Raw genomic sequence first — 26,396 nt, 5'->3', positions numbered from 1 at the left:
GATCTTGTAGAAACATATAAAATTATGAAAGGGATAGATAAGATAGAGGCAGGAAAGTTGTTTCCACTGGTAGGTGAGACTTGATCTAGGGGACATAGCCTCAAGATTCAGGGAGTAGATTTAGGACGGAGATGAGGAGGAACTGCTTTTCCCGGAGAGCAGTGAATCTGTGGAATTCTCTGCCCAGTGAAGCAGTGGAGGCTACCTCAGTAAATATATTTAATACAAGGTTGGATAGGTTTTTGCATAGTAGGGAATTAAGGGTTATGGGGAAAAGACAGGTAGGTGGAGATGAGTCCGTGGCCAGATCAGCCATGATCTTATTGAATGGTGGAGCAGGCTCGACGGGCCAGATGGCCGACTCCTGCTCCTGTTTCTCATGTTCATCTGGGTGTGATGTGTGTCTGTGTGTGAGACGTGAGTCTGTATGATGTTTGTGATGTGTGTCGCTGTGTGACGTGTGTCTGGGTGTGTATATGTGTGCCTGTGGTGTGATGTATGTCTGTGTGTGACGTGTGTCTGGGTATGTGATGTATGTCTGTGTGCCTGTGGTGTGATGTATGTTGTCAGTGCTGTGTGACTGTGTGAAGTGTGTCTGGGTATGTGATGTATGTTGTCAGTGATGTGTGACTGTGTGAAGTGTGTCTGGGTGTGTATATGTGTGCCTGTGGTGTGATGTATGTCTGTGTGCCTGTGGTGTGATGTATGTCTGTGAGTCTGGGTCTGTGTGTGACGTGTGTCTGGGTATGTGATGTATGTTGTCAGTGATGTGTGACTGTGTGAGGTGTGTATATGTGTGCCTGTGGTGTGATGTATGTCTGTGTGCCTGTGGTGTGATGTATGTCTGTGAGTCTGGGTCTGTATGTGCTGTGTGTCTGGGTATGTGATGTATGTTGTCAGTGAGGTGTGACTGTGTGAAGTGTGTCTGGGTGTGTATATGTGTGCCTGTGGTGTGATGTATGTCTGTGTGCCTGTGGTGTGATGTATGTCTGTGAGTCTGGGTCTGTGTGTGACGTGTGTCTGGGTATGTGATGTATGTTGTCAGTGATGTGTGACTGTGTGAAGTGTGTCTGATGTTTGTCTTTTATACCGGTTCTGACGGTAACCCGGAGAAAGGATAATTTTTTTTTCTCTTGTTCTTTGAATTAAGGGCGTGGGGTGACTGAGAGGCCGACAGCTTGAGAGGAAGTAAAGGGACTCCCTCGGGGTTTAAAGGGCTGGCCGGCCCGTTACTGGGCTTGGATGCACACGTGGCTATATGCTCAAATGCCTCTGCCTGGCCGGGGGAGGGCGGTTAACTCTGCTCACTTTTGTTTAGGGTGTGCATATGTTTTTGTGACAGTGTTTACATTTGGTTTGTACACCCCTGTAGTCACACCTGGTTAACAGTAGGCGAATATGTTACATTCCCCACACAAACACACACACACAGACGCACGCACATATGCGCGGTTTGCGGCACACTTCGCAAGCGTTCGTATCGCGACTGGAACAGAGCTGTGGGCTGAGGATTTTTTTCCTGGCCGATGGGATGGGATTTCTCGCACAGGACTTTGCTCGTCAGTCGGGGCTCTGAATGCGGAGCGGTAAGGATGGCTGTCCGGCACCGGCCGCTCGCCGCTTGCGTGCTGCTGCTCTCGCTGCTCCGGCTGGCGTCTGGAGACGGTTCGCAGTCCCCGACTGATCACAAGAGCCCGCCGACGCCCGGCGCTCACCACGGCCCCCTGGCCCGGCACTTCGGCAAGGCTCGGCTGCTGGTGATCGCCGCTCCCGGTCCTCGGGACACGTCCTACCGACTGATGGAGAGGCAGGTGGACCTCAAAAACAGAGCGCTGAGGTGCGAGCTGGCGCTGAGGGATCTCCTGGTTCTGGTCCTGTTCCAGGGCAGCCGGCCGGCCCGGGGCAAGTTGCTGAGAGTGTCTCAGGAAGGTAAGGTACTGGAGGAGAGGCTGAGGCCGGAGGTGGTGAAGCAAGTCAGCCAACGCCTGTCCTTGGAGCCTTCTGGCTTCGGCATGGTGCTGCTCCGGAAGTCACTGCAGGTCTACGAGAGGTTCCCGTACGCGGTGAGGATGCAGGCGGTGCTGGAGACGGTGGACCAGATGCCCCTCCGGAAGGTGGAGAGTTTGACCAGGAGGGCACAGAAGCAGAAATGCATCGGGTTCCGGGCCCGGAAACCCTCAGGGCAGGCCCCCGCCGGTAGGAATTTGGCCAACGGGACCTCTCCCACTGGGAGCCTCCCTAACAGATCAGTAGCCAACGGGACCTCTCCCATTGGGAGCCTCCCTAACAGATCAGTAGCCAACGGGACCTCTCCCATTGGGAGCCTCCCTAACAGATCAGTAGCCAACGGGACCTCTCCCATTGGGAGCCTCCCTAACAGATCAGTAGCCAACGGGACCTCTCCCATTGGGAGCCTCCCTAACAGATCAGTAGCCAACGGGACCTCTCCCACTGGGACAGTGCGTATCAGGACTGTGCCCAGAGGTTCTCAATCAAATGCCCGGCTAAGACCAGGTTTGCCCAACTCACGGAAGCACTTTCGGTCTCCGAACGGAAGGTACCCAGAGCCGCCCGGAGCACCAGCTGTGGGACGGCGGAGGCAGAAAGCTCTGAGCTCGGAACGGGGCGCCGCTAGGGCGAGGAAAGCCAAGTCACCTCGGAACCCGGCTGGCCCGGGGCAGGAGACTGTGAAACAGCTGTTGGGGCAGATCGAGAAGAAGGTGATGCTGATGAAGATAGCCAAAGCCAGACACCCCCTCCAGAGAGCGCCCAACGCCGGCCACACTGATGGGACCCAAACCGCGGCTCCTCTTCCCGACTCCCCACCCCCCGCCCCTGCAGTCCAGCGACTGGACGGCGGCAGCCCTGAAGGGTTCACGGCTCGAGCCTCCAATCCTGATACCGCAGGATCTCACTACGGCCAACGCCAGGTCACTGAGGACCCCATCCTCCGGACCACCCAGGTTCCCACCTCGTGGAGCCCCCTTCCCGAGCACAGCAGCCCACCGGAGCGGTGGCCAACACCGGCTTCCAGTCCCAAGCGCTCGCAGACGGGGAGGGGGCAGAGCGAGCCTCCGCCCAACAGAGTCTCCACTCCCGGAGAGAGGAACGGGGGCCGTCCCCTGCCGACGGGCTCGGGCCAGACCGCCCCGCCGACCGCTCGTGCCAAAGCCGAGAAGGTGAAGGGCAGAGACAGGGAGAACTCGGGGAAAGGGAGCAGAGGCAAAGGCCGGAAGAACAGGAGGAATCGGAAGAACAAGAAGGGGTCCAGGGGCTCGAAGCGGGGTGGCAGCCAGCATTTCCTGGAGCAGTTCCGCAACAAGAGGAGGCTGTTGGTGAGTTGGCCCGATTTATGGAGCAATAATGCACGAATTCAGGTCCTTCGGCCCAACCAGTCCGTGCCGACCATGGTGCCCACCCAGCTCGTCCCAATTTCCTTCCTGTGTTCGGTCCTGACCAAGCGCTTTTAAAATGATAGTGTTGTACCTGTCTCAATCACCTCTGGCAGCAGGTTCCACCCTCTGGGAGTTACCTCTCAGGTCTCTTAAATCTTCCCCTACTCACCCTAAATCTATGCCCCTAATGTTAGTCTCCCTACCCTGGGAAAAATATTAGATTAACTTTATTCGTCATGTAAATTGAACCAGGCAGTGAAACGTGTCGTCTGCATCAAGGATCAACACAGGGTGGGGTATTCCTGCAAGCGTCGTCTTACTTTCTCCATCAACACAGCACGACCACAACTTCCTAACTCTGTTGGAATGTGGGAATGAGGAAACGAGCGTCCCAAGTCCTCCCGGTCAACGGCGGGAACTGAACCGGCGCTGTACAGCGTTACACTAACCGCTGCGCTATCCGTCTTAATTATATTTTTAATGTTACCATGAGGTCGTCCTCCTCCTCCTGCCCAGCAAGGAGTGAAGTCCAAGCCTGACCACCCTCTCAGGCGCAAAATCCTCGGAAATCTTCACTGTCTGCTTTCCAGTTAATCACGTCTTTCCTATAACACGGCCACCTAACCGTACACAGTAGTCCAAGTTCGGCCTCAGCAATGGCTTGTACAACTGCAGGGGAGGGAGAGTGGGGGTAATAAACTGGGCACTAGACCCCTTCCTATCCCCTCCCTCCCCCGCTACACTCACGGGACAGGTTCACAGGTTAACTCCTGTCGCAGAACAGAACCGTACTGCAGGGATTAGGCATCTTGTGGGGGTATGGGCTGCACCGAGTACTGCGTGCGGTTGTTCTTGCCACTGGAAGGATGCAGAGGCTCAGCAGGAAGCTGCCGGGATCAGATCGTTAAGGTACAAGGCAAGGTTGGACAAACATGCGTTGTTTTCTCTGGAACACCCGGGGCTGACTGAGGGGAGATTTGTTAGAGTCATAGAGAAGTACAGCAGTACCCTTCAGCCCATCTAATTCATGCCAAAACCCATTTAAACTGCCTACTCCCATCAACCTGCACCACAGCTCTCCCTATCCCTACTATCCAAGTACCTATCCAGACTCTTCTTAAACATTGAAATCGAGCTCACATGCACCACTTGCGTAGGCAGCTCATTCCACACTCTCACAACTCTCTGAGTGAAGAAGTTGCCCTTCATGTTCCCCTTAAACATTTCACCTTTCACCCTTAACCCATGACCTCTGGTTGTAGTCCCACCTGACCTCAGAGGAAAAAAGCCTGCTTGCATTTATCCAATCTATACCCCTCATAAACCTAGAGGTTTACAAAATTATGAGTGGTTTAGAAAGAATAATTTTACCAGGGTCGAAATGTCTAATACCAGAGGGCATGGATTTCAGGTGAGAGGGTGCAAGTTAAAAGGAGATGTGTGGGTTAAATTCCTTTTACACAGGGAGAGGAGAGTGGCCAGGGGTGGTGGAGGCGTATGATAGAGGCAGTTGCAAAGCCTTTAGACCAACATGTGAATGTACAGACAGAAGAGATTTAGTTTAATTCAGCATCATGTTCAGCACAGATGTGGTGGGCTGAAGGGCCTGTTCTGGTGCTGTACTGTTCTCTGTCTGTGTTAAACCCTTTGAGAGAGCTATCAAGAGTTAAGGCAAAGAAAGAATCAGGCAGCGCAGTGTCTGTTGGCCAAAAGTGAAACTGACTAGAACTGGATTTGAAATGGGTTTATTATTGTCACATGTACCGAGGTAGAGTGAAAAGCTTCCACCAGCCAGACAGATCGTTCCGCGCGTCAGGACATCGAGGGGGTACAAAAGGAAAACAGAATGCACAAGAACGCGTTATAGACAGAGTGCAGTGCCCATTGACCGTATGTTGCAAGGGCCACGATGAGGCAGATGGAAACCAAGAGTCCATCTTCAATGTACGAGAGGTACGATCAGAGTGTTAACAGTGGGTAGAAGCTGTCCTGGAACTTGGTGGTCTGTGCTTTCAGGCTTTTGTATCTTCTGCCCACTGGGAGAGGGGAGAAGGGAGCATGTCCGGGGTAGGCGAGTGGGGTCTTTGATTATGTTGGCTGCTTTATAGAGACAGTGAGAAGTGTGGTATGTTGATTCATCTATTCCCCTGCCCAGCTCCTTCACTGTAGTACATGTGTGCATGTGTCTCTATCCAGATACTGTCTGTCATGGGGAGGGTTCCTGTCTGCACTACCCTTTCCTCCACCCTCAAGGTGAGGAAGCCTCACTCGACCTCCCCATCCTTTCCCTTCAGTCTGCTTCCTGGTCAGTGACCTCTCAGTGAGGGGAATCTGCTGCTGTCTTTTCACTTGCTATGCTTCTCATAGCATTACAGGCTGCCCTTGGGTCACAAACAGGTTCTCTTCTTACAGACATCATAAGCAAGTTTTAGAGACTAGACATGGGAGCAGAATTAGGCCATTTGGCCCATTGAGTCTGCTCCAGCATTCTACCATGCCTGATTTATTATCCCCCAACCCCATTCTACTGCCATCTCCCTGTAACCTTTGGCACACTTACTAATCAGGAACTTATTAACCTCCATTGTAAGTATACCCAATGACTTGGCTTCTATAGCCATCTGTGGCAATGAATTCCACAGATGCACCATTCTCTGGCTAAAGAAATTCCTCCTCATCTCTCTTCTAAACAGATATCCCTCAATTCTGAGGCTGTGCCCTCTGGGCCTAGATTCTCCCACTAAAGGAAACATCCTCTTCATATCCATTCTATCTAGGCCTTTCAATATTTGATAGGTTTCAATGAGACCCCTCCTCATTCTTCTAAACTCCAGTGGATAACACCAGTTATTGTCAAAGGCCTTCAGAAAATCCAAGTATACAACATCCACTGACTCTTCTTCATCTGTCCTGCCTGTTATTTCCTCAAATAATTCCCACAGATTTGTCAGGCAAGATTCCCATAAAGGAAACGATACTGTCTTGGCCCTTGTTATCATATGGCTCCAGGTACCCCAAAACTTCATCCTTACAATATCTTCCCAACCACTGAAGTCAGGCTAACTGGTCTATAATTTCCTTTCTTTTGCCTCCATCCCTTCATAAAGAGTGGAGTGACACTTGCAATATTCCAGTCCACAGGAACCATTTCAGAATCTAGTGGTTCAAGAAAGTTCATTTCTAATGCCTCCACAATCTCTTCAGCTACCTCTTTTGGAATGTTGGACCGTACACCGTCTGTTTCAGGTGACTTATCTACCTTCAGATTTTCAGCTTCCCAGGCATCTTCTCCTTAGTAATAGCAACTACACTCACCTCTGCCTCCTGACACTCTCGAGTTTCTGGCATCCTACTAGTGCCTTCCTCATTGAAGACTGTCACAAAACACTTATCAACTCTGTCCACCATTTCATTGTCCCCTTTTACTACCTATCTAGACCATTTTCCAAACTTGTCTTAAATGTTGAAATCAAACCTGCATCCCCCACTTCCACTGGCAGCTCGTTCCACACTTGCACCTCCCTCTAAGTGAAGAAGTTCCCCCTCAGATTCCCCTTAAATATTTCACCTTTCACCCCTAACCTATGACCTCTGGTTCTAGTCTCACCCAACCTCATTAGAAAAAGTCTGCTTGCATTTACCCTATAAGATACCCCTCATAATTTTGTATAGCTCTATCAAATCTTCCATCAGTCTTGCAAGGAATAAAGTCCTAACCTATTCAACCTGTCCCAATAACTCAGATCCTCAAGTCCCAGCAACATCCTTGTAAATTTTCTCTGCACTTTTTCAGTGATACTGATATTTTTTCTGTAGGTAGTTGACTACTTTGTGAATACCTTGGGATGCTTTGAACATAGAACGAAGAACAGTACAGGCCCTTCAGCCCGTGTGTACCATGCTGACTTTTTAACCTACTTGAAGATCAATCCAACTCTTCCCTCCTACATAGTTCTTCATTTTCCTATCATCCAGGTGCCTTGTTAAAGTGGCACTTAGGCTCAAGTTGCAATCAAGGAGAGGATGGAGGTCATGGTGTGGTTGTACGGGTCACTGGTGAGGCTGCAGTTGGCGTGTTGTGTTCAGTTTGGTTGGCCTGCTACAGGACGGATGTTATTAAACTGGGAAGAGTGCAGAAAAGATTTATTATTGCCAGAACTAGAGAGAAGATGGACAGACTAGGACCTTTCCCCTGCGACCTTAGGAGATGGAGGTGCCCTTATAGAAGCAAATAAAAGTCCAGTGGGTTTGGATATGGTGAATTCACACTTTTTTTCAGGGCTGAGCAGTCAAGAACTAAAGGGCACCAGTTTAGGTGAGAGAGGAGAACTTAATAGACACCTGAAGACCAATTGTTCTTACACAGAGGTTGGTCAGTGTATGGAATGAGCTTCCAGAGGAAGTGGTTACTGAGGCAGGTACAGTAATAACTTAAAAAGATATTTTGATAGGGTATGAGGGCAGGAAAGGTTTGGAGGGATATGGTTCAAACGGGGGAAATGGGATTAGCTTGGTGAGCGCCATGGTTGCTATGGACATGGGAGAGCAAGAGACTGTGAGTATGTGAGATGGTGTGTGTATGTGTATGAGAGAGAGAGAGACTGTGTGTATGTGTGAGAGAGAAGAGAGAGACTGTGTGTGTGTGAGAGGGAGAGACTGTATGTGTGAGAGTGAGAGAGAGACTGAGTATGTGAGATGGTGTGTGTGTATGTGTGAGAGTGAGAGAGACTGAGTGTGTGTATGTGTGTGATAGAGTGAAAGAGACTATCTATGTGTGAGAGAGACAGAGTGTGTGTGTGTCTGTGTGTGACTCTGACTCATCTCCGTGTCTGACAGGTGATTACTGCACCCAGCGCAGACAGCCGGCTCTATATCCAGCAGAGGGATGAGTATCTGGAGCACGTGTGTCAGCTGGCTCTTCGGCGGATCAGTGTGATCATCATCCTGGGATCACTGTCCAACAGCACCCTGACTGTGGAACACTACCAGACCGGTGAGTGACCTCTTCATCCCAAATCCTTCTATTCCAATCTCTCTCCCTCTGCTTTGCTCCTTTCTTACTGATTCCAACCTCCCATCCCACCTCCCACTTCCCACTTCTCACTTCCAACCATCCCACCTCCCACTTCTCACTTCCAGCCATCTCACCTCCCACTTCTCACTTCCAACCATCCCACCTCCCACTTCTCACTTCCAGCCATCTCACCTCCCACTTCTCCCTTCCAACCATCCCATCTCACTCTTCTCACTTCCAGCCATCCCATCTCACTCTTCTCACTTCCAGCCATCCCATCTCCCACTTCTCACTTCCAGCCATCTCACCTCCCACTTCTCACTTCCAGCCATCTCAACTCCTACTTCTCACTTCCAACCATCCCACCTTCCACTTCTCACTTCCAACCATCCCATCTCACTCTTCTCACTTCCAACCATCCCACCTCCCACTTCTCACTTCCAACCATCCCATCTCACTCTTCTCACTTCCAACCATCCCATCTCACTCTTCTCACTTCCAACCATCCCACCTCCCACTTCTCACTTCCAACCATCCCACCTCCCACTTCTCACTTCCAACCATCTCACCTCCCACTTCTCACTTCCAGCCATCTCACCTCCCACTTCTCACTTCCAACCATCCCACCTCCCACTTCTCACTTCCAACCATCCCACCTCCCACTTCTCACTTCCAACCATCCCACCTCCCACTTCTCACTTCCAGCCATCTCACCTCCCACTTCTCACTTCCAACCATCCCATCTCCCACTTCTCACTTCCAACCATCCCATCTCACTCTTCTCACTTCCAACCATCCCATCTCACTCTTCTCACTTCCAACCATCCCACCTCCCACTTCTCACTTCCAACCATCTCACCTCCCACTTCTCACTTCCAGCCATCCCACCTCCCACTTCTCACTTCCAGCCATCCCACCTCCCACTTCTCACTTCCAACCATCCCATCTCAGTCTTCTCACTTCCAACCATCCCACCTCCCACTTCTCACTTCCAACCATCCCATCTCACTCTTCTCACTTCCAACCATCCCACCTCCCACTTCTCACTTCCAACCATCCCACCTCCCACTTCTCACTTCCAACCATCCCACCTCCCACTTCTCACTTCCAACCATCCCACCTCACTCTTCTCACTTCCAACCATCCCATCTCACTCTTCTCACTTCCAGCCATCTCACCTCCCACTTCACACTTCCAGCCATCCCACCTCCCACTTCACACTTCCAGCCATCCCACCTCCCACTTCTCACTTCCATCCATCCCACCTCCCACTTCTCACTTCCAACCATCCCACCTCACTCTTCTCACTTCCAACCATCCCACCTCACTCTTCTCACTTCCAACCATCCCACCTCACTCTTCTCACTTCCAGCCATCCCACCTCCCACTTCTCACTTCCAACCATCCCATCTCACTCTTCTCACTTCCAACCATCCCATCTCCCACTTCTCACTTCCAACTCTCCCCTTCCCTCTTCCAAGCTTCCCTCCTCCCACTTCCTTCCCTCCCCACTTCCCCTTCCCACTTCCAACCCACCCTTATTATTCCAGTATAAAAAGTATAAACTATCAGGCTCCTGAACCGGCGTGGATAGCTTCTCTCACTACCACTCTGAATTGATCACCGAACGTAACCTATAGACTCACTTTCAAGGACTCATTCTCTGAGTATTATTTTTCATCTATCTACTTGTTTGCGGAATTTATCTTCTTTTACACATTGATTGTCTTTGTGTGTAGTTTTACACTGATTCCATTGTATTCCTTTGTTCTACTGTAAATGCCTGCAGGGTGTTGAATCTCCGTGTAGTAGATGGTGACGTGTGCAGTATGTATTTTGACCCATTCATCCATTCATAAGAACATAAGAGATAGGAGCAGGAGTAGGCCAATCGGCCCCTCAAGCCTGCTCCGCCATTCAACAAGATCATGGCTGATCCAATCTTAACTCTAGTTTTCACCGAATCCCACAAGGCAACAGTGCCAACCAACAGGGCACCATGCCGCCCATTTTATTTTATTATTCATCCCGCCCAAACCCATGTGATCACCCGGGGAAAAAAAACCGAGTTGCCAATTGAGGAGAAAAAATCTGGAAAATTCCTCTCCGACCCATCCAGGCTATCGAAAACTGGTCCAGGAGATCACATGGCTGATCTAAACCTAGCTTCATGTCCACTTACCTGCTCGCTCACTGTATCCCCTAATGCCATTTTTATCTAGGAAAATGTCTATCTCCGTTTTGAATTTATTGAGTGTAGTAGCTTCCACAGCTCTCTGGGGCAGTAAATTCCACAGCCCCACTACTCTCTGAGTGAAGAAATTTCTCCGCATCTCAGTCCTGGAACGGCATCCCCTTATTTTAAGATTATGCCCCCTAGTCCTAGTTTCACCCATCATTGGGAACATTCTCCCCGCATCCACCCGATCAAGCCCCTTCACAATCTTATATGTTTCAATAAGATCGCCTCTCATTCTTCGGAACTCCAATGAGTAGAGTCCCAATCTACTCAACCTCTCATCATACATCAACCCACCCATCCCCGGAATTAACCTAGTGAACCTTCTCTGCACTGCCTCGAGAGCCAGTATGTCCTTTCTTAAGTATGGACACCAGAACTGCACGCAGTACTCCAGGTGTGGTCTCACCAATACCCGGTACAACTGCAGTAAGACCTCCCTGTTCTTATACTCCATCCCCCTAGCAATAAAAGCCAGCATTCCATTGGCCTTCTTGACCACCTGCTGCACTTGCACACTAACTTTTTGTGTTTCCTGCACCAGGACCCCCAGATCCCTTTGCACAGAAGCACTTTCCAGTTTCTCTCCATTTAAATAATAACTTGCTCTATTATTTTTCCTGCCAAAGTGCAAGACCTCACACTTGTCAGTATTATATTTCATCTCCCAAATGTCTGCCCAATCACTCAGCCTATCTATGTCCCCCTGCAGGGTTTCAATGTCCTCCGCACTCATTACACTCCCTCCCATCTTTGTGTCATCAGCAAACTTCGATACGTTGCACTTAGTCCCTTTCTCCAAATCATTAATATAGATTGTAAAGAGTTGGGGTCCCAACACCGACCCCTGCGGAACACCACTAGTCACCAACTGCCAGTCTGAGAATAAACCATTTATCCCAACTCTCTGTTTTCTGTTAGAAAGCCAATCCTCCACCCATGCCAGAATATTATCCCCAATCCCATGATTTTTTACTTTAAGTAATAATCTTTGGTGTGGCACCTTGTCAAATGCCTTTTGGAAGTCCAAATACACCACATCCACTGGTTCCCCTTTATCTACCCTATATGTTATGTCCTCAAAGAACTCCAACAAATTTGTCAAACATGACTTCCCTTTTGTAAAGCCATGCTGACTTTGTCCTATTAAGCTATGTTTATCCAAGTGCCCTGTTACTGTTTCCTTAATTATCGATTCCAACATTTTGCCAACCACAGATGTTAGGCTAACTGGCCTATAATTCCCAGCCTTCTGTCTATTGCCCTTTTTAAATAAAGGAGTTACATTAGCATTTTTCCAATCTGCCGGGACCATTGCCGAGTCCAGCGAGTTTTGAAAAATTATCACTAATGCATCCACAATCCCGACCGCCACTTCCCTTAAGACCCTAGGATGCAAGCCATCCGGTCCAGGGGATTTATCCACCTTCAGTCCCATTAATTTATCAAGTACCATTTCCTTGGTGATTTGAATCGTAGTTAGCTTCTCTCCCCCTAGAGCCCCCTGTTTATCCAGTGTTGGGATATTTTGAGTGTCCTCTACTGTAAAAACTGATACAAAATATTTGTTCAGCGTTTCCGCCATCTCCATGTCCCCTACCATTAATTTCCCGGTCTCATCTTCTAGGGGACCAACATTTACTTTAGCCACCCTTTTTCTTTTTATGTAACTATAAAAACTCTTACTATCTGCTTTTATGTTTTTTGCCAATTTACTTTCATAATCTATCTTCCCCTTCTTAATCAATCTTTTTGTTATTTGCTGCTGATCTTTAAAAGCTTCTTGATCTTCAATCTTCCCACTAGATTTAGCTACCTTATATAACTTTCTTTTTAGTCGTATACTTTACTTTATTTCTTTACTTAGCCACGGATAACTATTTTTTCTTTTACACCCTTTTTTCTTCAGTGGAATATATTTTTCTTGATAGTTGTAAAATAACTCCTTAAATATACACCACTGATCAAGTACCGATCTACCCTTTAATCTATTTTCCCAATCCATCTTAAGCAATTCTGCTCTCATACCATCATAGTCTCCTTTATTTAAGCTCAGTACACTTGTTTGAGATCCAACCCTCTCATCCTCTAATTGAATATGGAATTCGACCATGTTATGGTCACTCATTCCAAGGGGATCCTTTACTAGGACATTTTTTATTACGGTAGTCTTGGCTCATTACACAGGACCAGATCTAAGACTGCTTGCCCCCTTGTCGGCTCAGTAACGTATTGTTCAAGGAACCCATCCCGAATACACTCAATAAACTCTTCTTCAAGGCTGCCGTGTCCGACTTGATTAGTCCAGTCAATATGAAAGTTAAAATCCTCCATAATTATAGCTGTTCCCTTATTACAAGCCCCAACTATTTCCTGATTTATGCTCCGACCAACTGAGTTACAGCTGTTTGGAGGCCTATAGACTACTCCCACCACTGCTTTTTTCCCTTTACTATTTCTTATTTCTACCCAAATTGTTTTGTTATCCTGATCCTTTGAGCCAATATCATTTCGCTTTATTGCAGTGATTTCTTGCTTTATTAACATAGCCACCCCACCTCCTTTTCCTTCTTGCCTGTCTCTCCTAATTGTCGAATACCCTTGTATGTTTAATTCCCAGTCCTGGTCACCCTGCAGCCATGTTTCCGTAATTGCCACAATATCATAACCATACGTAATTATTTGTACCGTCAACTCATCAATTTTATTCCTAATACTACGTGCATTCAAATAAAGGACTTTCAAATATGTTTGACACTTATTTCCTACCTTTTCCTTTTGTACAACTTTACGCTTATCTCCGTACATTCTTTCCCCTCTTGACACACTCTGTCTTTTTATTCCTCCACTTTTACCTACATCCATTACCTTCTCCATTGTCTTTTTAATTATTTGCTCTCTAGAATCCTCCCTCCCACTAGTTAGTTTAAAGACCTCTCTGCAGCCCTAGTTATATGATTCGCCAGGACACTAACCCCAGCCCGGTTCAGGTGAAGCCCGTCCCTCCGGAACAGTTCTCTCCTGTCCCAGTACTGGTGCCAGTGTCCCAAGAAGCAAAACCCACTTCTCCCACACAAGTCTTTGAGCCACGCGTTTAACTCCCTAATTTTATTTAACCTAGCCAAATTTGCTCGTGGCTCAGGTAATAATCCAGAGATTATTACCCTTGAGGTTCTGTTTTTAATTTGACCCCTAGCTGCTCATATTCCTGTAACAGAACCTTCTTCCTTGTCCTATCTATGTCATTAGTACCGACGTGTACTAAGACAACTGGATCCTCCCCCTCCCACTGCAAGTTTCTCTCCAGCCCAGAAGAGATGTCCTTAACCCTGGCACCAGGCAGGCAACATAGCCTTCGGGACTCTCGCTCTCGGTTGCAGAGAACCCTATCTATCCCCCTGACGATACTGTCCCCTATTACTACAACATTTCTATTGACTCCCCCCTCTGGAATGGCCCCCCACTCCACGGTGCTATGGGCAGGTTGCTCATCCTCCCCACAGTCCCCGCTCCTGCCCTCACAGGGAGTTAAAGCCTCGAATCTGTTGGACAAGAGCAAGGCCTGCATCTCCTCCAGCCCTACCTCCTGGATTCCCCTACTTGCCTCACTCATAGCCACACCACCCTGTGCTTGACTGCAATCTACATTAGTTAATCTATTAGGTGTGGCTATCTCCTGGTACACAGAGTCCAGGTAACTCTCCCCCTCCCTGATGAGTCGCAGTGTCTGAAGCTCGGACTGCAGCTCATCAATATGAAGCTGGAGTTCCTCGAGCAACAAACACTTGCTGCAAATGTAGTCGCCGTGTCCCTCAATGGGGTCCACCGGTTCCCACATCTCGCAGCAGTAACACATCACCTGCTCCATGCTATATAGTTAATTTAATGTACTAGTATTAGTTATGCAAGAACCTTTTGCCCCAATACAGCTAACTATCACACTATTTAACAATACTTTTAAAGTTATAAGTGTAAAAGGAAGCAGGACTACTTACCAAGCAACTAGCTGTGAGAGCTCTGCAGCTCCGGTCTTCCTCGCCTCGCCCGGTTCCGCCGAAGCCTGTTGAGCCAAAGCCCTTAGGCCTCCACTCTACTCCCGGCTCACTCCACTGCCCGCAACGACGCTGCCCGCTGTATCGGGCTGTGTTCCTTTTAAATCTCCCGCACTTCACTGCCCGCAACGACGCTGCCCGCTGTATCGGGCTGTGTTCCTTTTAAATCTCCCGCACTTCACTGCCCGCAATGACGCTGCCCGCTGTATCGGGCTGTGTTCCTTTTAAATCTCCCGCACTTCACTGCCCGACTTCACACGCCTGCGCAGTCCCGCCTCTCTCAACTCCGATGAAAACCGGTAAAATTCAAAATGGCTTCCGCCTCACTCTTGCTCCGATTCTCAGAAGTCCTTCTCCGAAATTCCAACCCTCTAATAATCCCTCTCTTCTCCAAACATCCTGTTACCCCATTCTCCAAAACACAGGAGTTTCTGCAGATGCTGGAAATCCAAGCAACACATACAAAGTGCTGGAGGAACTCAGCAGGCCAGGCAGCATCGGTGGAGAGGAATAAATAGTCAGTGATTCAGGCCGAGAGCCTTTGTGAGGAATGCAAGCAAAGTCAGGGATTTTATTTAGAACAGCACAGTGCAGGAACTGGCCCTTCAGTCCACAATGTCGTGCTGAACCAATAGTAATCAAATGGCCAACTCAACTGATCTCTTCTGCCTACACAATTTCCATATCCTTCCATTTCCCTCACATCCCTGTGCTGATCTAAACGTCTCTGAAGTGTTCCTAGTGTTTGTGCCTCGACCACCTCCTCAGGCAGTGCTTTCCAGGCATCCAACGCTCTGTGTAAAATCAAGACTTGCTCTCCCATCTCCTTTGAAATTACTCCTCGCTCCTTCAATGCACGCCCTCGGGTATTAGACATTTCCAGCCTGGGGAAAGGGAAGTCTCTGTCAAGAGATTTAGTGCAAAGGCAGACAGACGTTTAAGTACCATAGCATAAAGTTTTTCACTGGACACTAATAAACCAAGTTCCCAGTTCAGGATGCCAGACAGCTGAGACGGAGTGCAGAATGAAGCCAGTCGATTATTCATGCGAAAGGAAAGTCTGGAACTCAGCCAGTGTGGAAGTTGGGGCCAGCCAGGGGTCCCAGGACTGAGTCAGACATTTTAATGGGCTGTCAAAAGATACAAATCAACGCAGAGAAATGTTGAAATAGGGTGGTGGAACATGGCCTGCTCGTGACCCCAATGGCTCCTTCAGGCTGTAATGGCTGGGGGTGTTGGGGACGGGCTCCCACTTCCTATTAAGTGCTCCCAATGGCGTGTGCCTCAAGTAACCTCTGACAACCAAGTCCAGCTCCTGGCCTTCATGTGTGGCTCAGCTACTAAACCCAGAGGAACTGTTTCTAATGACAGGAGAAGGGGCATATGTGGGTTACTGGCACCTTAAAACCAGTCGCTCTGGGCAGATGGGGTGTTCATCAGTGTGGTTGGCAGTCCATCTAGGAGAAGGAGAACTGTGATTTCAAACCTCCGCTGCCTTGTGGCCATACCCGCTCATGGGGAAGGCTTCGAGGGTAAACCCCGAGGGAAAGGTCTGGAGCTGGAGACCCTAAGGCAGTCCCACATTGAGTTCAATGCTGACTGGCAACTCCTGCGATGCTGCTGGTGCCAAACTGTATCGGTCTGTGCCGTTCCTTTGATCAGCTGTGTGGGGGAGGCCTGCTATGTAGACAGCTAGGACACAACATCCATGGTTGACTCTGACCAGCAGAAGGCCTCATGTTACCCCAGTGATCAGACTGGCAAGTTACTCTGCCTCAAGATACTGCCACATCTTCTTCCCCACTGCCATCAGGTTCTCGAACTGACCCCCCCCCCAAAAAACCGATCCCCCCACTTCCATCAGGTTCTCAAACTGACCCCCCCACTGCCATCAAGTTCTCGAACTGACCCCCCCCAAAAAACCAATCCCCCACTGCCATCAGGTTCTTGAACTGACCCCCCCACTGCCATCAGGTTCTCGAACTGACCCCCCCCAAAAAAACCGATCCCCCCACTTCCATCAGGTTCTCAAATTGACCCCCCCACTGCCATCAAGTTCTCGAACTGACCCCCCCAAAAAACCAATCCCCCACTGCCATCAGGTTCTTGAACTGACCCCCCTGTCATCAGGTTCTCGAACTGACCCCCCCAAAAAAACCGACCCCCCACTGCCATCAGCTTCTCAAACTGATCCCTAAAAAAACCAATCCCCCAATGCCATCAGGTTCTTGAACTGACCCCTAAAAAACTACACCCCACTGCCATCAGGTTCTCAAACTGACCCCCCAAAAACCGAACTCCCCCACTGCCATCAGGTTATTGAATTGACCCTCCCACTGCAATCAGGTTCTCGAACCGAGCCCCAAAAAACCGACCCCCCTCCCCACTGCCATCAGGTTCTCGAACTGACCACCCCCCCAAAAACCCAGACAGTACCTCGGCCTTTATTTCTCTTTCCCAAACTACTCGGGTTCACTGTTATTTTGATTTGTAAGTCACAGTACTGTGCTAAACTCTTCAGCACATATATGTGCAGTAGTTAGGGTGCCAAAGACTTTTGCACAGTACTGTATTTATCAACGTGGAGTGGAGAATGCGTTTGTAAATCTGGCAGGAGCAAAGGATGTTGGGAATGGTGAGGGTGGAACGCCGCGGGAGGGGTTTGGGACAGGGGGATGGTGAGACACCAGACAAGGTCATTTGATTCCAAACAATTGGTTTATTGATCATTACAGAATGTCTCTTGTGCTTCCTGTTCCCTCCCCTCTTTCTTTCTCTTTTCCCCTCTCCTTGCCCCTTTCCCACTCTCAGTCCACAATAGAGACCCGTATCTAAATCAGCTTTATCATCACTCACATATGTCATGAATTTGTTTTTTTTGTGGCAGCAAGACAGTGCAACACACAAAATTACTACAGTACTGTGCAAAATCTTAGGCACCCTAGCCATTGTGTATATATATATATATATATATATATATGTGCCAAAGACTTTTGCACAGTAGATATAATTTATCTTAATTTATTTTATGCCTGTCATGTTTGTGATGACTGAACTACTGCTGCTAAAAGCTAATATTCATGGCATTTATATGCTGTGATCTGCATTCAGTGGCCACTTTATTAGGTACACCCGTCCATCTGCTTGCTAATGTAAATATCTAATCAGCCAATCACGCAGCAGCAACTCAATGTAGAAAAGAATGCAGACAGGGTCAAGAGGTTCAGATGTTGTTCAGACCAAACATCAGAATGGGGAAGAAATGTGATCTCAGTGACCTTGATGATTGGAATGATTGTTGGTGCCAGATGGGGTGGTTTGAGTATCTCAGAAACTGCTGATCTCCTGAATTTTCACACACAAGAACCTCTAGAGTTTACAGAGAATAGTGTGTAAAATCAAAAAACATCCAGTGAGTGGCAGTTCTGTGGGCAAAAACACCTTGTTAATAAGAGAGGTGAGAGGAGAATGGTTCAAGCTGACAGGAAGGGGACAGTAACTCATGACCCCGTGTTACAACAGTGGTGTGCAGAAGAATGTCTCTGAATGCAGAGCACATTGAACCTTGAAGTGGATGGGCTCCAGCAGCAGAAGGCCACGAACATACACTGAGTGGCCACTTTATTAGCTACAGGTCGCTTGACTATGACAGTAAACCTGAACTTGTTGCAGGCACGTGGGTGAATGTGGAGGGCATGATGCAGGAGCTTATGGTCCTTTCAGAGTCTCTGTGGTTTCCATTTCCTTGATGTGTCTCCCTGTTTCTGTGTTTCAGAGAATGAAAAAGCCCTGGATGATCCCATGACTGGACCTGTCAGCGAAGAGGTGATCACAGAGCTCAGGAAAGATTTTGGCATGACTTTTGATGAATTCTTTATGGTGCTGGTGGATTACAACATGAAAGTGAAGGTGAGAGTCGACACAGTTTTGCCATTTTCATTGAGTTCACTTTGGAACAGAAGATTGGTATTTCAGATTCAGTATTTACTGGATTTGGGGACACAGCATGGATCAGGCCCTTCCAGCTCTCTGAACAGTGCCGTCAGCATCCCGAGCCTAGACATGGGACAATTTACAATGACTAATTAACCTGTCAACCGGTACATCCTTGGACTGTGAAGACCCAGAGCACCCGAGAAAACGGCCGCCTTCCACAAGAGGACATTCAGACTCCTTTCAGGGGACCGCAGGATTGAACTCCGAACTCCAACAGCCCGAGCTGTAATAGCAACCATTACCGTTACGTTACCTTGGTACATGGACTTAGGTCATGAATTGTGTTATGTTGTGGCAGCAGTTCAGTGCAATAATGAAATATTGAGTGTGGAATGAGCTGCCAGATGAAGTGGTAAATGCGGGCTCACTTTTAACATTTAAGAAAAACTTGGACAGGTACATGGATGAGAGGGGTTTGGAGGGCCAGGTGTAGGTCAGTGGGACTAGGCAGAAAAATGGTTTGGCACAGCCAAGAAGGGTCAAAAGGCCTGTTTCTGTGCTGTAATGTTCTATGGTTCTATGAAATAAAAATTACCATAAGTTACAATCCGTTGCTGGGAATTGTGGACCTGAATTATAAGGAAAGGCTGAGTAGGTTAGGACTTCAGGAAAATGAGGGGATATTTGATAGAGGTATACAAAATTACCAGGAGAATGCAAACTCTGATCTCAAACCTCCACAGCACGCGGCCATACCCACACATGGGGAAGGCTTCCGGAGTAAATCTGGTCCTGGAGTCCCTAAAGCAGACCAATGATGAATTCAACACTGACTGGCAATTCCTGTGATGGTGCTGGTACCAAACTGTATCAGTCTCTGCTCTCCCTTTGGGTTCATCAGCTGTGGGCCCGCTACACGGGCAACAGCTTTCTCTCCATATCGTACTGTCCTGGCCTGCGTACCGGCTAGGACGCAATAGCGATGGTTGACCAGTTGTGGGCCTTATACAAAATTCAAAGTTCAAAGTAAATTTATTATCAAAGTACATTTATGTCACCATATACACCCCTGAGGTTCATTTCCTTACAGACATTCACAGCAAGTACAAAGAAGCACAATAGAATCAATGAAAGGCTGCCCCCAACAGGATGGACAAACAATCAATATGCAAAAGACAACAAATTGTGCAAATGAGAAAAGAAAGGAAAAATATTTTCAAAAAGGTAATAAATATCGAAAAGATGAGGTGCAGAGTCCTTGAAAGTGAGTCCATAGGTTGTGGGAACAGTTCAGGGTTGGGCTGAGTGAAGTTATCCCCTCTGGTTCAAGAGTCTGCTGACTGAGGGGTTGAGGTGTTGCCTGCTCTAAACCAACTGCTCTGTTCCACAGCAATACTTCGATGTCCCCATTCCTATCAAAGTTCTGGTGAATTACATGGACACGTTTCCCTCCAGGCTACCAGAGATTGAACAGGAGAAGAAAAGTGGTGTCGCCTGCCTCAAGCGTGAGGGTCAGGTTAACATCAACAAATTCCTTCTCAGGTAAGATGTGTGTGGGATCTTGTGCCTCCCTGAAGTGGAACCGCAAGAAGCAGGACAGTCAAGAAGGCACATGGTATGCTTGCTTTCATTGCTGCAGGCATGGAGTCAAGTTGCAACTGTCGTGTAAAACTTTGGTTGAGCTGCATTTGGAGTCTCTTGTGTCGTCCTGGTCGCCCCCTTACAGGACGGATGTGGTGGCTTTGGAGAGGGTGCAGAAGGATGCTGCCTGGATTAGGGGCATGTGCTGTAAGGAGAGCTTGGACAAATGGGTTGTTTGCTCTGGAGGCTGAGAGGAGGCCTGATAGAGGTTTATAAGATTATGAAAGGCATAAATAGAGTAGATAGTCTTTTTCTTAAAGTAGAAATGTCAGAATTATAGGGCATATCTTTAAAGCGAACGGGATAAGCTCAAAGAAGGTGTAGAGGGTAGGTTTTTCTTACATGGAGAGTGGTCCATTTCCTGGAATGTGTTGCCGGGGTGGTGGTGGAGGCAGATATAATAGAGGCATTGGAGAGGCTTTTAGACAGACACATGGATGGACATGGACCATATACAGCAGATAGGATTAGTTATATTTGACATCATTTTCAGCACAGCCACTGTGGGCCGAAGAGCCCGTAGCTGTCCTGTACCGTGTAAGCAAGTCTCAGTCTCTGCTTTCAACAGTATGGGTGCAGATGTCTTTTGTTACAACTTTAGAACCAGCAGGAATAGTCCACCTGGTCCTGTCATTGATCGGGATCACAGCTGATCTCTGCCTCAGCACGGTTTTCCTGCACTAACCTCATTAACACAAGACATAGGAGCAGAATTAGGCTATTCGGCCCATCGAGTCTGCTCCACCTTTAGATCGTGGCTGACTTATTTTCCCTCTCAACCCCATTTTCCTGCCTTCTGCCTGTAACCTTTGACACTCTTACTAATCAAGAATCTATCAATCTCTGCTTTAAGTATAACTGATGATAGCTGTCTGTGTCAATGAATTCCACGGATTCACCACCCTCTGGCTAAAGAAATTCCTCCTCACCTTTGTTCTAAAGAGGCGTCCTTCTGTTCTGAGGCTATTCCCATTGGACCCAGGCCTTTTCCTCTTATAGGAAATATCCTCTCCACATTGGAGTTTGGAGTTCAATTCCGAAGTCATCTGTAGAATGTTTGTACATTCTCCCAGTGACTGGGTGGGTGCTCTGGTTTCTTCCCACAGTACAAAGTCCTACTGGTTAGTAGGTTAATTGGTCATTGTAAATTGTCCTGTGGTTAGGCGAAGGTTAAATAGGTGGGTTGCTGGGCGGTGCATTTGTTAGCCAGAGGGTAGTGAATCGTTGCTTCATTTGATTGTATACACTACATGTTCAGTCATACAGCAGTACAGCACAGAAACAGGCCTTTTGGCCCATCTAGTCCATGCAAAAACCATTTAAACTCCCTACTCCCATCAACTTCACTGGGACCATTGCCCTCCATAGCCCTACTATCCATGTACCTATCCAAACTTCTCTTAAACATTGAAATTGGACTTACATGCACCACTTGTGCAGACAGCTTGTTCCACTCTCTCACAACCCTCTGAGTGAAAAAGTTTCCATTCATATTCTCCTTAAACTTTTCACCTTTCACCCTTAACCCATGACCTCTAATTGTAGTCCCACCCAGCCCCAGTGGAAAAAGCCTGATTGTATATACCCTATCTATACCCCTCATAATTTTTTGTACCTCTATCAAATCTCCCCTCAATTTTCTACATTCCAAAAAAACCTAACCTATTCAATCTTCCCTTATAACTCAGGTCCTCCAGACCCCTTGTAACATCCTTGTAAATTTTCTCTGTACTCTTTCAACCTTATTTACAGCTTTCCTGTAGGTAGGTGACCAAAACTGCACGCAATACTCCAAATTAGGCCTCACCAATGTCTTATACAACTTCAACATAACATCCCATCTCCTGTACTCAATACATTTATTTATAAAGACCAATGTGCCAAAAGCTTTCTTTACAACCCTATCTATGTGTGTCCCATTTTCAATTAACTATAGACCTGTATTCCCAGATCCCTTTGTTCCATTGCACTCCTCAGTGCCATACTGTTCAGTGTGTAAGACCTACCATGGTTGGTCCTACCAAAGTGCAACACTTCAGACTTAGATAGATAGATAGATAGATACTTTATTCATCTCCATGGGGAAATTCAACCTTTTTTTTTCCAATGTCCCATACACTTGTTGTAGCAAAAACTAATTACATACAATACTTAACTCAGTAAAAATATGATATGCATCTAAATCACTAACTCAAAAAGCATTAATAATAGCTTTAAAAAAAAAGTTCTTAAGTCCTGGCGGTTGAATTGTAAAGCCTAATGGCATTGGGGAGTATTGACCTCTTCATCGATAGTAACCTGTCGCTGAAACTGCTTCTCTGTCTCTGGATGGTGCTATGTAGACTTGACAGGATTAAATTCCATCTGCTATTTTTCAGCCCATTTTTCCATCTGGTCCTATTTAGCACTGCAAGCCACGATAGTCTTCCTCACTGTCCACTACACCCCCAACCTTGGTGTCATCCGCAAATCTGCTGATCCAGTTAGCCACATTATCATCCAGAACGTTGATATAGATGACAAACAACAACAGAACCAACACCGATCCCTGTGGCACTCCACTAGTCACAGGCCTCCAATCAGACAGGCAACCATCTACTACCACTTTCTGGCTTCTCCCTCAAAGCCAATTTCTAATCCAATTTACTACTTCATATTGAATGCTGAGCGACTGAACCTTCTTGACCATCCTCCCATGTTGGACCTTGTCAAATGCATTGCTAAAGTCCATGTAGACAACATTCATAGCCTTGCCTTCATCAACATTACTGGTAAATACCTTGAAAAACTCTGTAAGATTGGCTAGACATGACCTACCATGCACAAAGCCTTGCTGACTATCCTTAATCAGTCCATGTCTATCCAAATACTCATATCTCGGATTCCTTAGAATACCTTCAAATAACTTTCCCACTAGTGATGTCAGACTCAATGGTCTATAATTTCCTGGTTTATTTTTAGATCCTTTCTGAAACAGTGGAACAACATTGGCTATCCTCCAATACTTCAGTACTTCATCTGTCACTAAGGATGATTTAAATACCTCTGCTAGGGCTCCTGCAATTCCTGCACTTGCCTCCCACAGGGTCCGAGGGAACACCTTGTCAGGCCCTGGGGATTTATCCACCCTAATTTGCCTCAAGACAGCAAACACATGCAAAAATTTCATTTAGAATCTCCCCAACTATGAAAATGGACAAGGGAGAGCCAGTGGATGTAGTGTACCTGGACTTCCAGAAAGCTTTTGATAAAGTCCCACATTGGAGATTAGTGGGCAAAATTAGGGCACATGGTATTGGGGGCAGAATACTGACATGGATTGAAAATTGGCTGGCTGACAGGAAACAAAGAGTAGTGATTAACGGGTCCCTTTTGCAATGGCAGGCTGTGACCAGTGGGGTACCGCAAGGTTTGGTGCTGGGATCGCAGCTGTTTACAATATACATTAATGATTTAGATGAAGGGATTAAAAGTAACATTAGCAAATTTGCTGATGACACAAAGCTGGGTGGCAGTGTGAAATGTCAGGAGGATGTTATGAGAATGCAGGATGACTTGGACAGGTTGGGTGAGTGGGCAAATGTATGGCAGATGCAGTTTAATGTGGATAAATGTGAGGTTATCCACTTTGGTGGCAAGAACAGGAAGGCAGATTACTATCTAAATGGAGTCAAGTTAGGAAAAGGGGAAGTACAACGAGATCTAGGTGTTCTTGTACATCAGTCAATGAAAGCAAGCATGCAGGTACAGCAGGCAGTGAAGAAAGCTAATGGCATGATGGCTTTTATAACAAGAGGAATTGAGTATAGGAGTAAAGAGGTCCTTCTGCAGCTGTACAGGGCCCTGGTGAGACACCACCTGGAGTATTGTGTGCAGTTTTGGTCTCCAAATTTGAGGAAGGACATTCTTGCTATTGAGGGAGTGCAGCGTAGGTTCACAAGGTTAATTCCCAGAATGGCGGGACTGTCATATGTTGAAAGATTGGAGCGACTGGGCTTGTATACACTGGAATTTAGAAGGATGAGAGGGGATCTGATTGAAACATTTAAGATTATTAAGGGATTGGACACACTGGAGGCAGGAAGCATGTTCCCACTGATGGGTAAGTCCAGAACTAGAGGCCACAGTTTAAGAATAAGGGGTAGGCCATTTAGAACAGAGATGCGGAAAAACTTTTTCACCCAGGGAGTGGTGGATATGTGGAATGCTCTGCCCCAGAAGGCAGTGGAGGCCAAGTCTCTGGATGAATTCAAGAGAGTGTTAGATAGAGCTCTTATAGATAGCAGGGTCAAGGGATATGGGGAGAGGGCAGGAACGGGGTACTAATTGTGTATGATCAGCCATGATCACAGTGAATGGTGGTGCTGGCTAGAAGGGCTGAACGGCCTACTCCTGCACCTACTGTCTATTGTCTAACCCCTTTTGGCTCCACACACAGATTACCATTCTGCTGTTCCAGAGAACCAATTTTGTCCTTTGCAATCCTTTTGCTCTTAACATATCTGTAGAATCCCTTAGGATTCTCTAGCAGATTGTCTTCTCTGCTAGCTGGTCTGCTAGAGCAACTTCATGGCTTCTTTTAGCCCTCCTGATTTCTTTCTGACATGTTCTCTTGCATTTCTTGTACTCCATAAGCACCTCATTTGTTCCTACTTGACTATATCTGCTATGCATCTCCTTTCCTTTCCTCCATACCTCCTGAAAACTGAGGTTCCCTACACCTGTTATCTTTCCTTTTATTCGGACAGGCACATACGAGCTTTGTACGTTCAACATTTCACTTTCGGAGGCCTCTCGCTTACCAAGTACGCCTTTGCCAGAAAACAACCCGTGCCAATCCACACTTGCCAGATCTTTTCTGATACCATCAAAATTGGTCTTTCTCCAACTTAGAATCAGGTACAATAAATTTGAACTTGATCTTAAACTTAAGTCTGTGAAATTCATTGCCACAGGTGGCTGTGTATATTTAAGGCAGAGATTGATAGATTCTTGATTAGTAAGGGTGTCAGTGGTTGTGGGGAGAAGGCAGGGGTATGGGGTTGAATCAGCCATGATGAAATGACGGAGCACACTCAATGGGCTGAATGGCCTAATCCTGCTCCTATGTCTTATGATCATATTTATTTATTATTTAGAGATACAACATGGTAACAGGCCCTTCTGGTCCAATGTGCCTGTGCTGTCCAAATTTCATTTGCCCAATTAACATACTAACCCATGCGTCTTTGGAATGTGGGAGGAAACTGGAGCATCCGGAGGAAATCCACACAGTTACTAGGAGAATACACAAACTTCTCACAGGCAGCGACACAAACTGAACTGGGTTGCTAACTGCTGCTCTACCATGCCAGCCCAGCAGTCTGTAGTCTCACTTGTGTCCCTGTTTGAAAATGTAACCCCCCAGTGTCCCCCTTCCACTCCCCACTTCTGAGCAAGAGTTACTGACCTGAGGCATTGACTGGTTTCTCTTTCCATTGTCTGGCTGATTTCTTACAGCTTTCCGCTCTCCTATTTGTTTTCTCAGTTACAAACCCATTCCTTCTCTGTTATTGTAAGAATTTTCTAAATTTCTGTGAAATTATCAAGTGGATTCTGGCATTTTCCCATGTCCCAGATCTCCAGCTAGCTCTCCTTCCTTATATCTCCCCTCTTCCTTGAGCAGTGACCTTGTAGCTTTTGAGGTCTAGGGCTGTAGGCTAGCGTAAGACTGTCATGCCAGCAACCCGGGGTTCAATTCCTGCCACTGTCTGAAAGGTGTTTGTATGTGTTTGTGTGAGTCTCCTCTCACATTCCAAAAATGTATGAGTTGGGATTGCCTTCAATGCCTTACCTATTTAAATGTACATCCATTTATCTCTTAAATGTAGCAGTTACATCTGATTTCACCACCATCCTGGGCAGCGCATTCCAGGTATCAACCACACACTGTGTAAAGTAAAACCTTCCTCTTACCTCAAGTATCTCCCCTCGTGTTTTCAGTACCCTTACCAGAACATGGAACATCGAAGAGTATAGAGAGGCCCTTTGCCCACCAAGTTATGCTGAATGATTTAAACTTGTCTGCTTGCACATAAAGATTAGCTTTATTTGTCACAATATATTTCGAAATATCAAAA

General features: G+C 47.2%; 1 protein-coding gene across 1 annotated transcript in view; it reads left to right on the top strand.

Moving 5' to 3' along the window:
- Nucleotides 1-1,418: 1,418 nt before the first annotated feature.
- The window catches only part of LOC140728826 (coiled-coil domain-containing protein 80-like), a 42,776-nt gene continuing 17,798 nt past the window's right edge, over nucleotides 1,419-26,396 (top strand). The window contains exons 1-4 of the mRNA XM_073047799.1: nucleotides 1,419-3,335; nucleotides 8,232-8,388; nucleotides 18,476-18,609; nucleotides 20,027-20,178. Coding sequence (XP_072903900.1) covers nucleotides 1,527-3,335; nucleotides 8,232-8,388; nucleotides 18,476-18,609; nucleotides 20,027-20,178 — 2,252 coding nt within the window. The 5' untranslated portion in view covers nucleotides 1,419-1,526. The remainder of the gene's footprint in view (nucleotides 3,336-8,231; nucleotides 8,389-18,475; nucleotides 18,610-20,026; nucleotides 20,179-26,396) is intronic.

The sequence above is a fragment of the Hemitrygon akajei genome, chromosome 6 (genome assembly GCF_048418815.1).
Source record: "Hemitrygon akajei chromosome 6, sHemAka1.3, whole genome shotgun sequence".
Taxonomy (NCBI): domain Eukaryota; kingdom Metazoa; phylum Chordata; class Chondrichthyes; order Myliobatiformes; family Dasyatidae; genus Hemitrygon; species Hemitrygon akajei.
The sequence above is the reverse complement of the archived record's forward strand: the minus strand, read 5'-3'. Positions and strand labels throughout refer to the sequence as shown.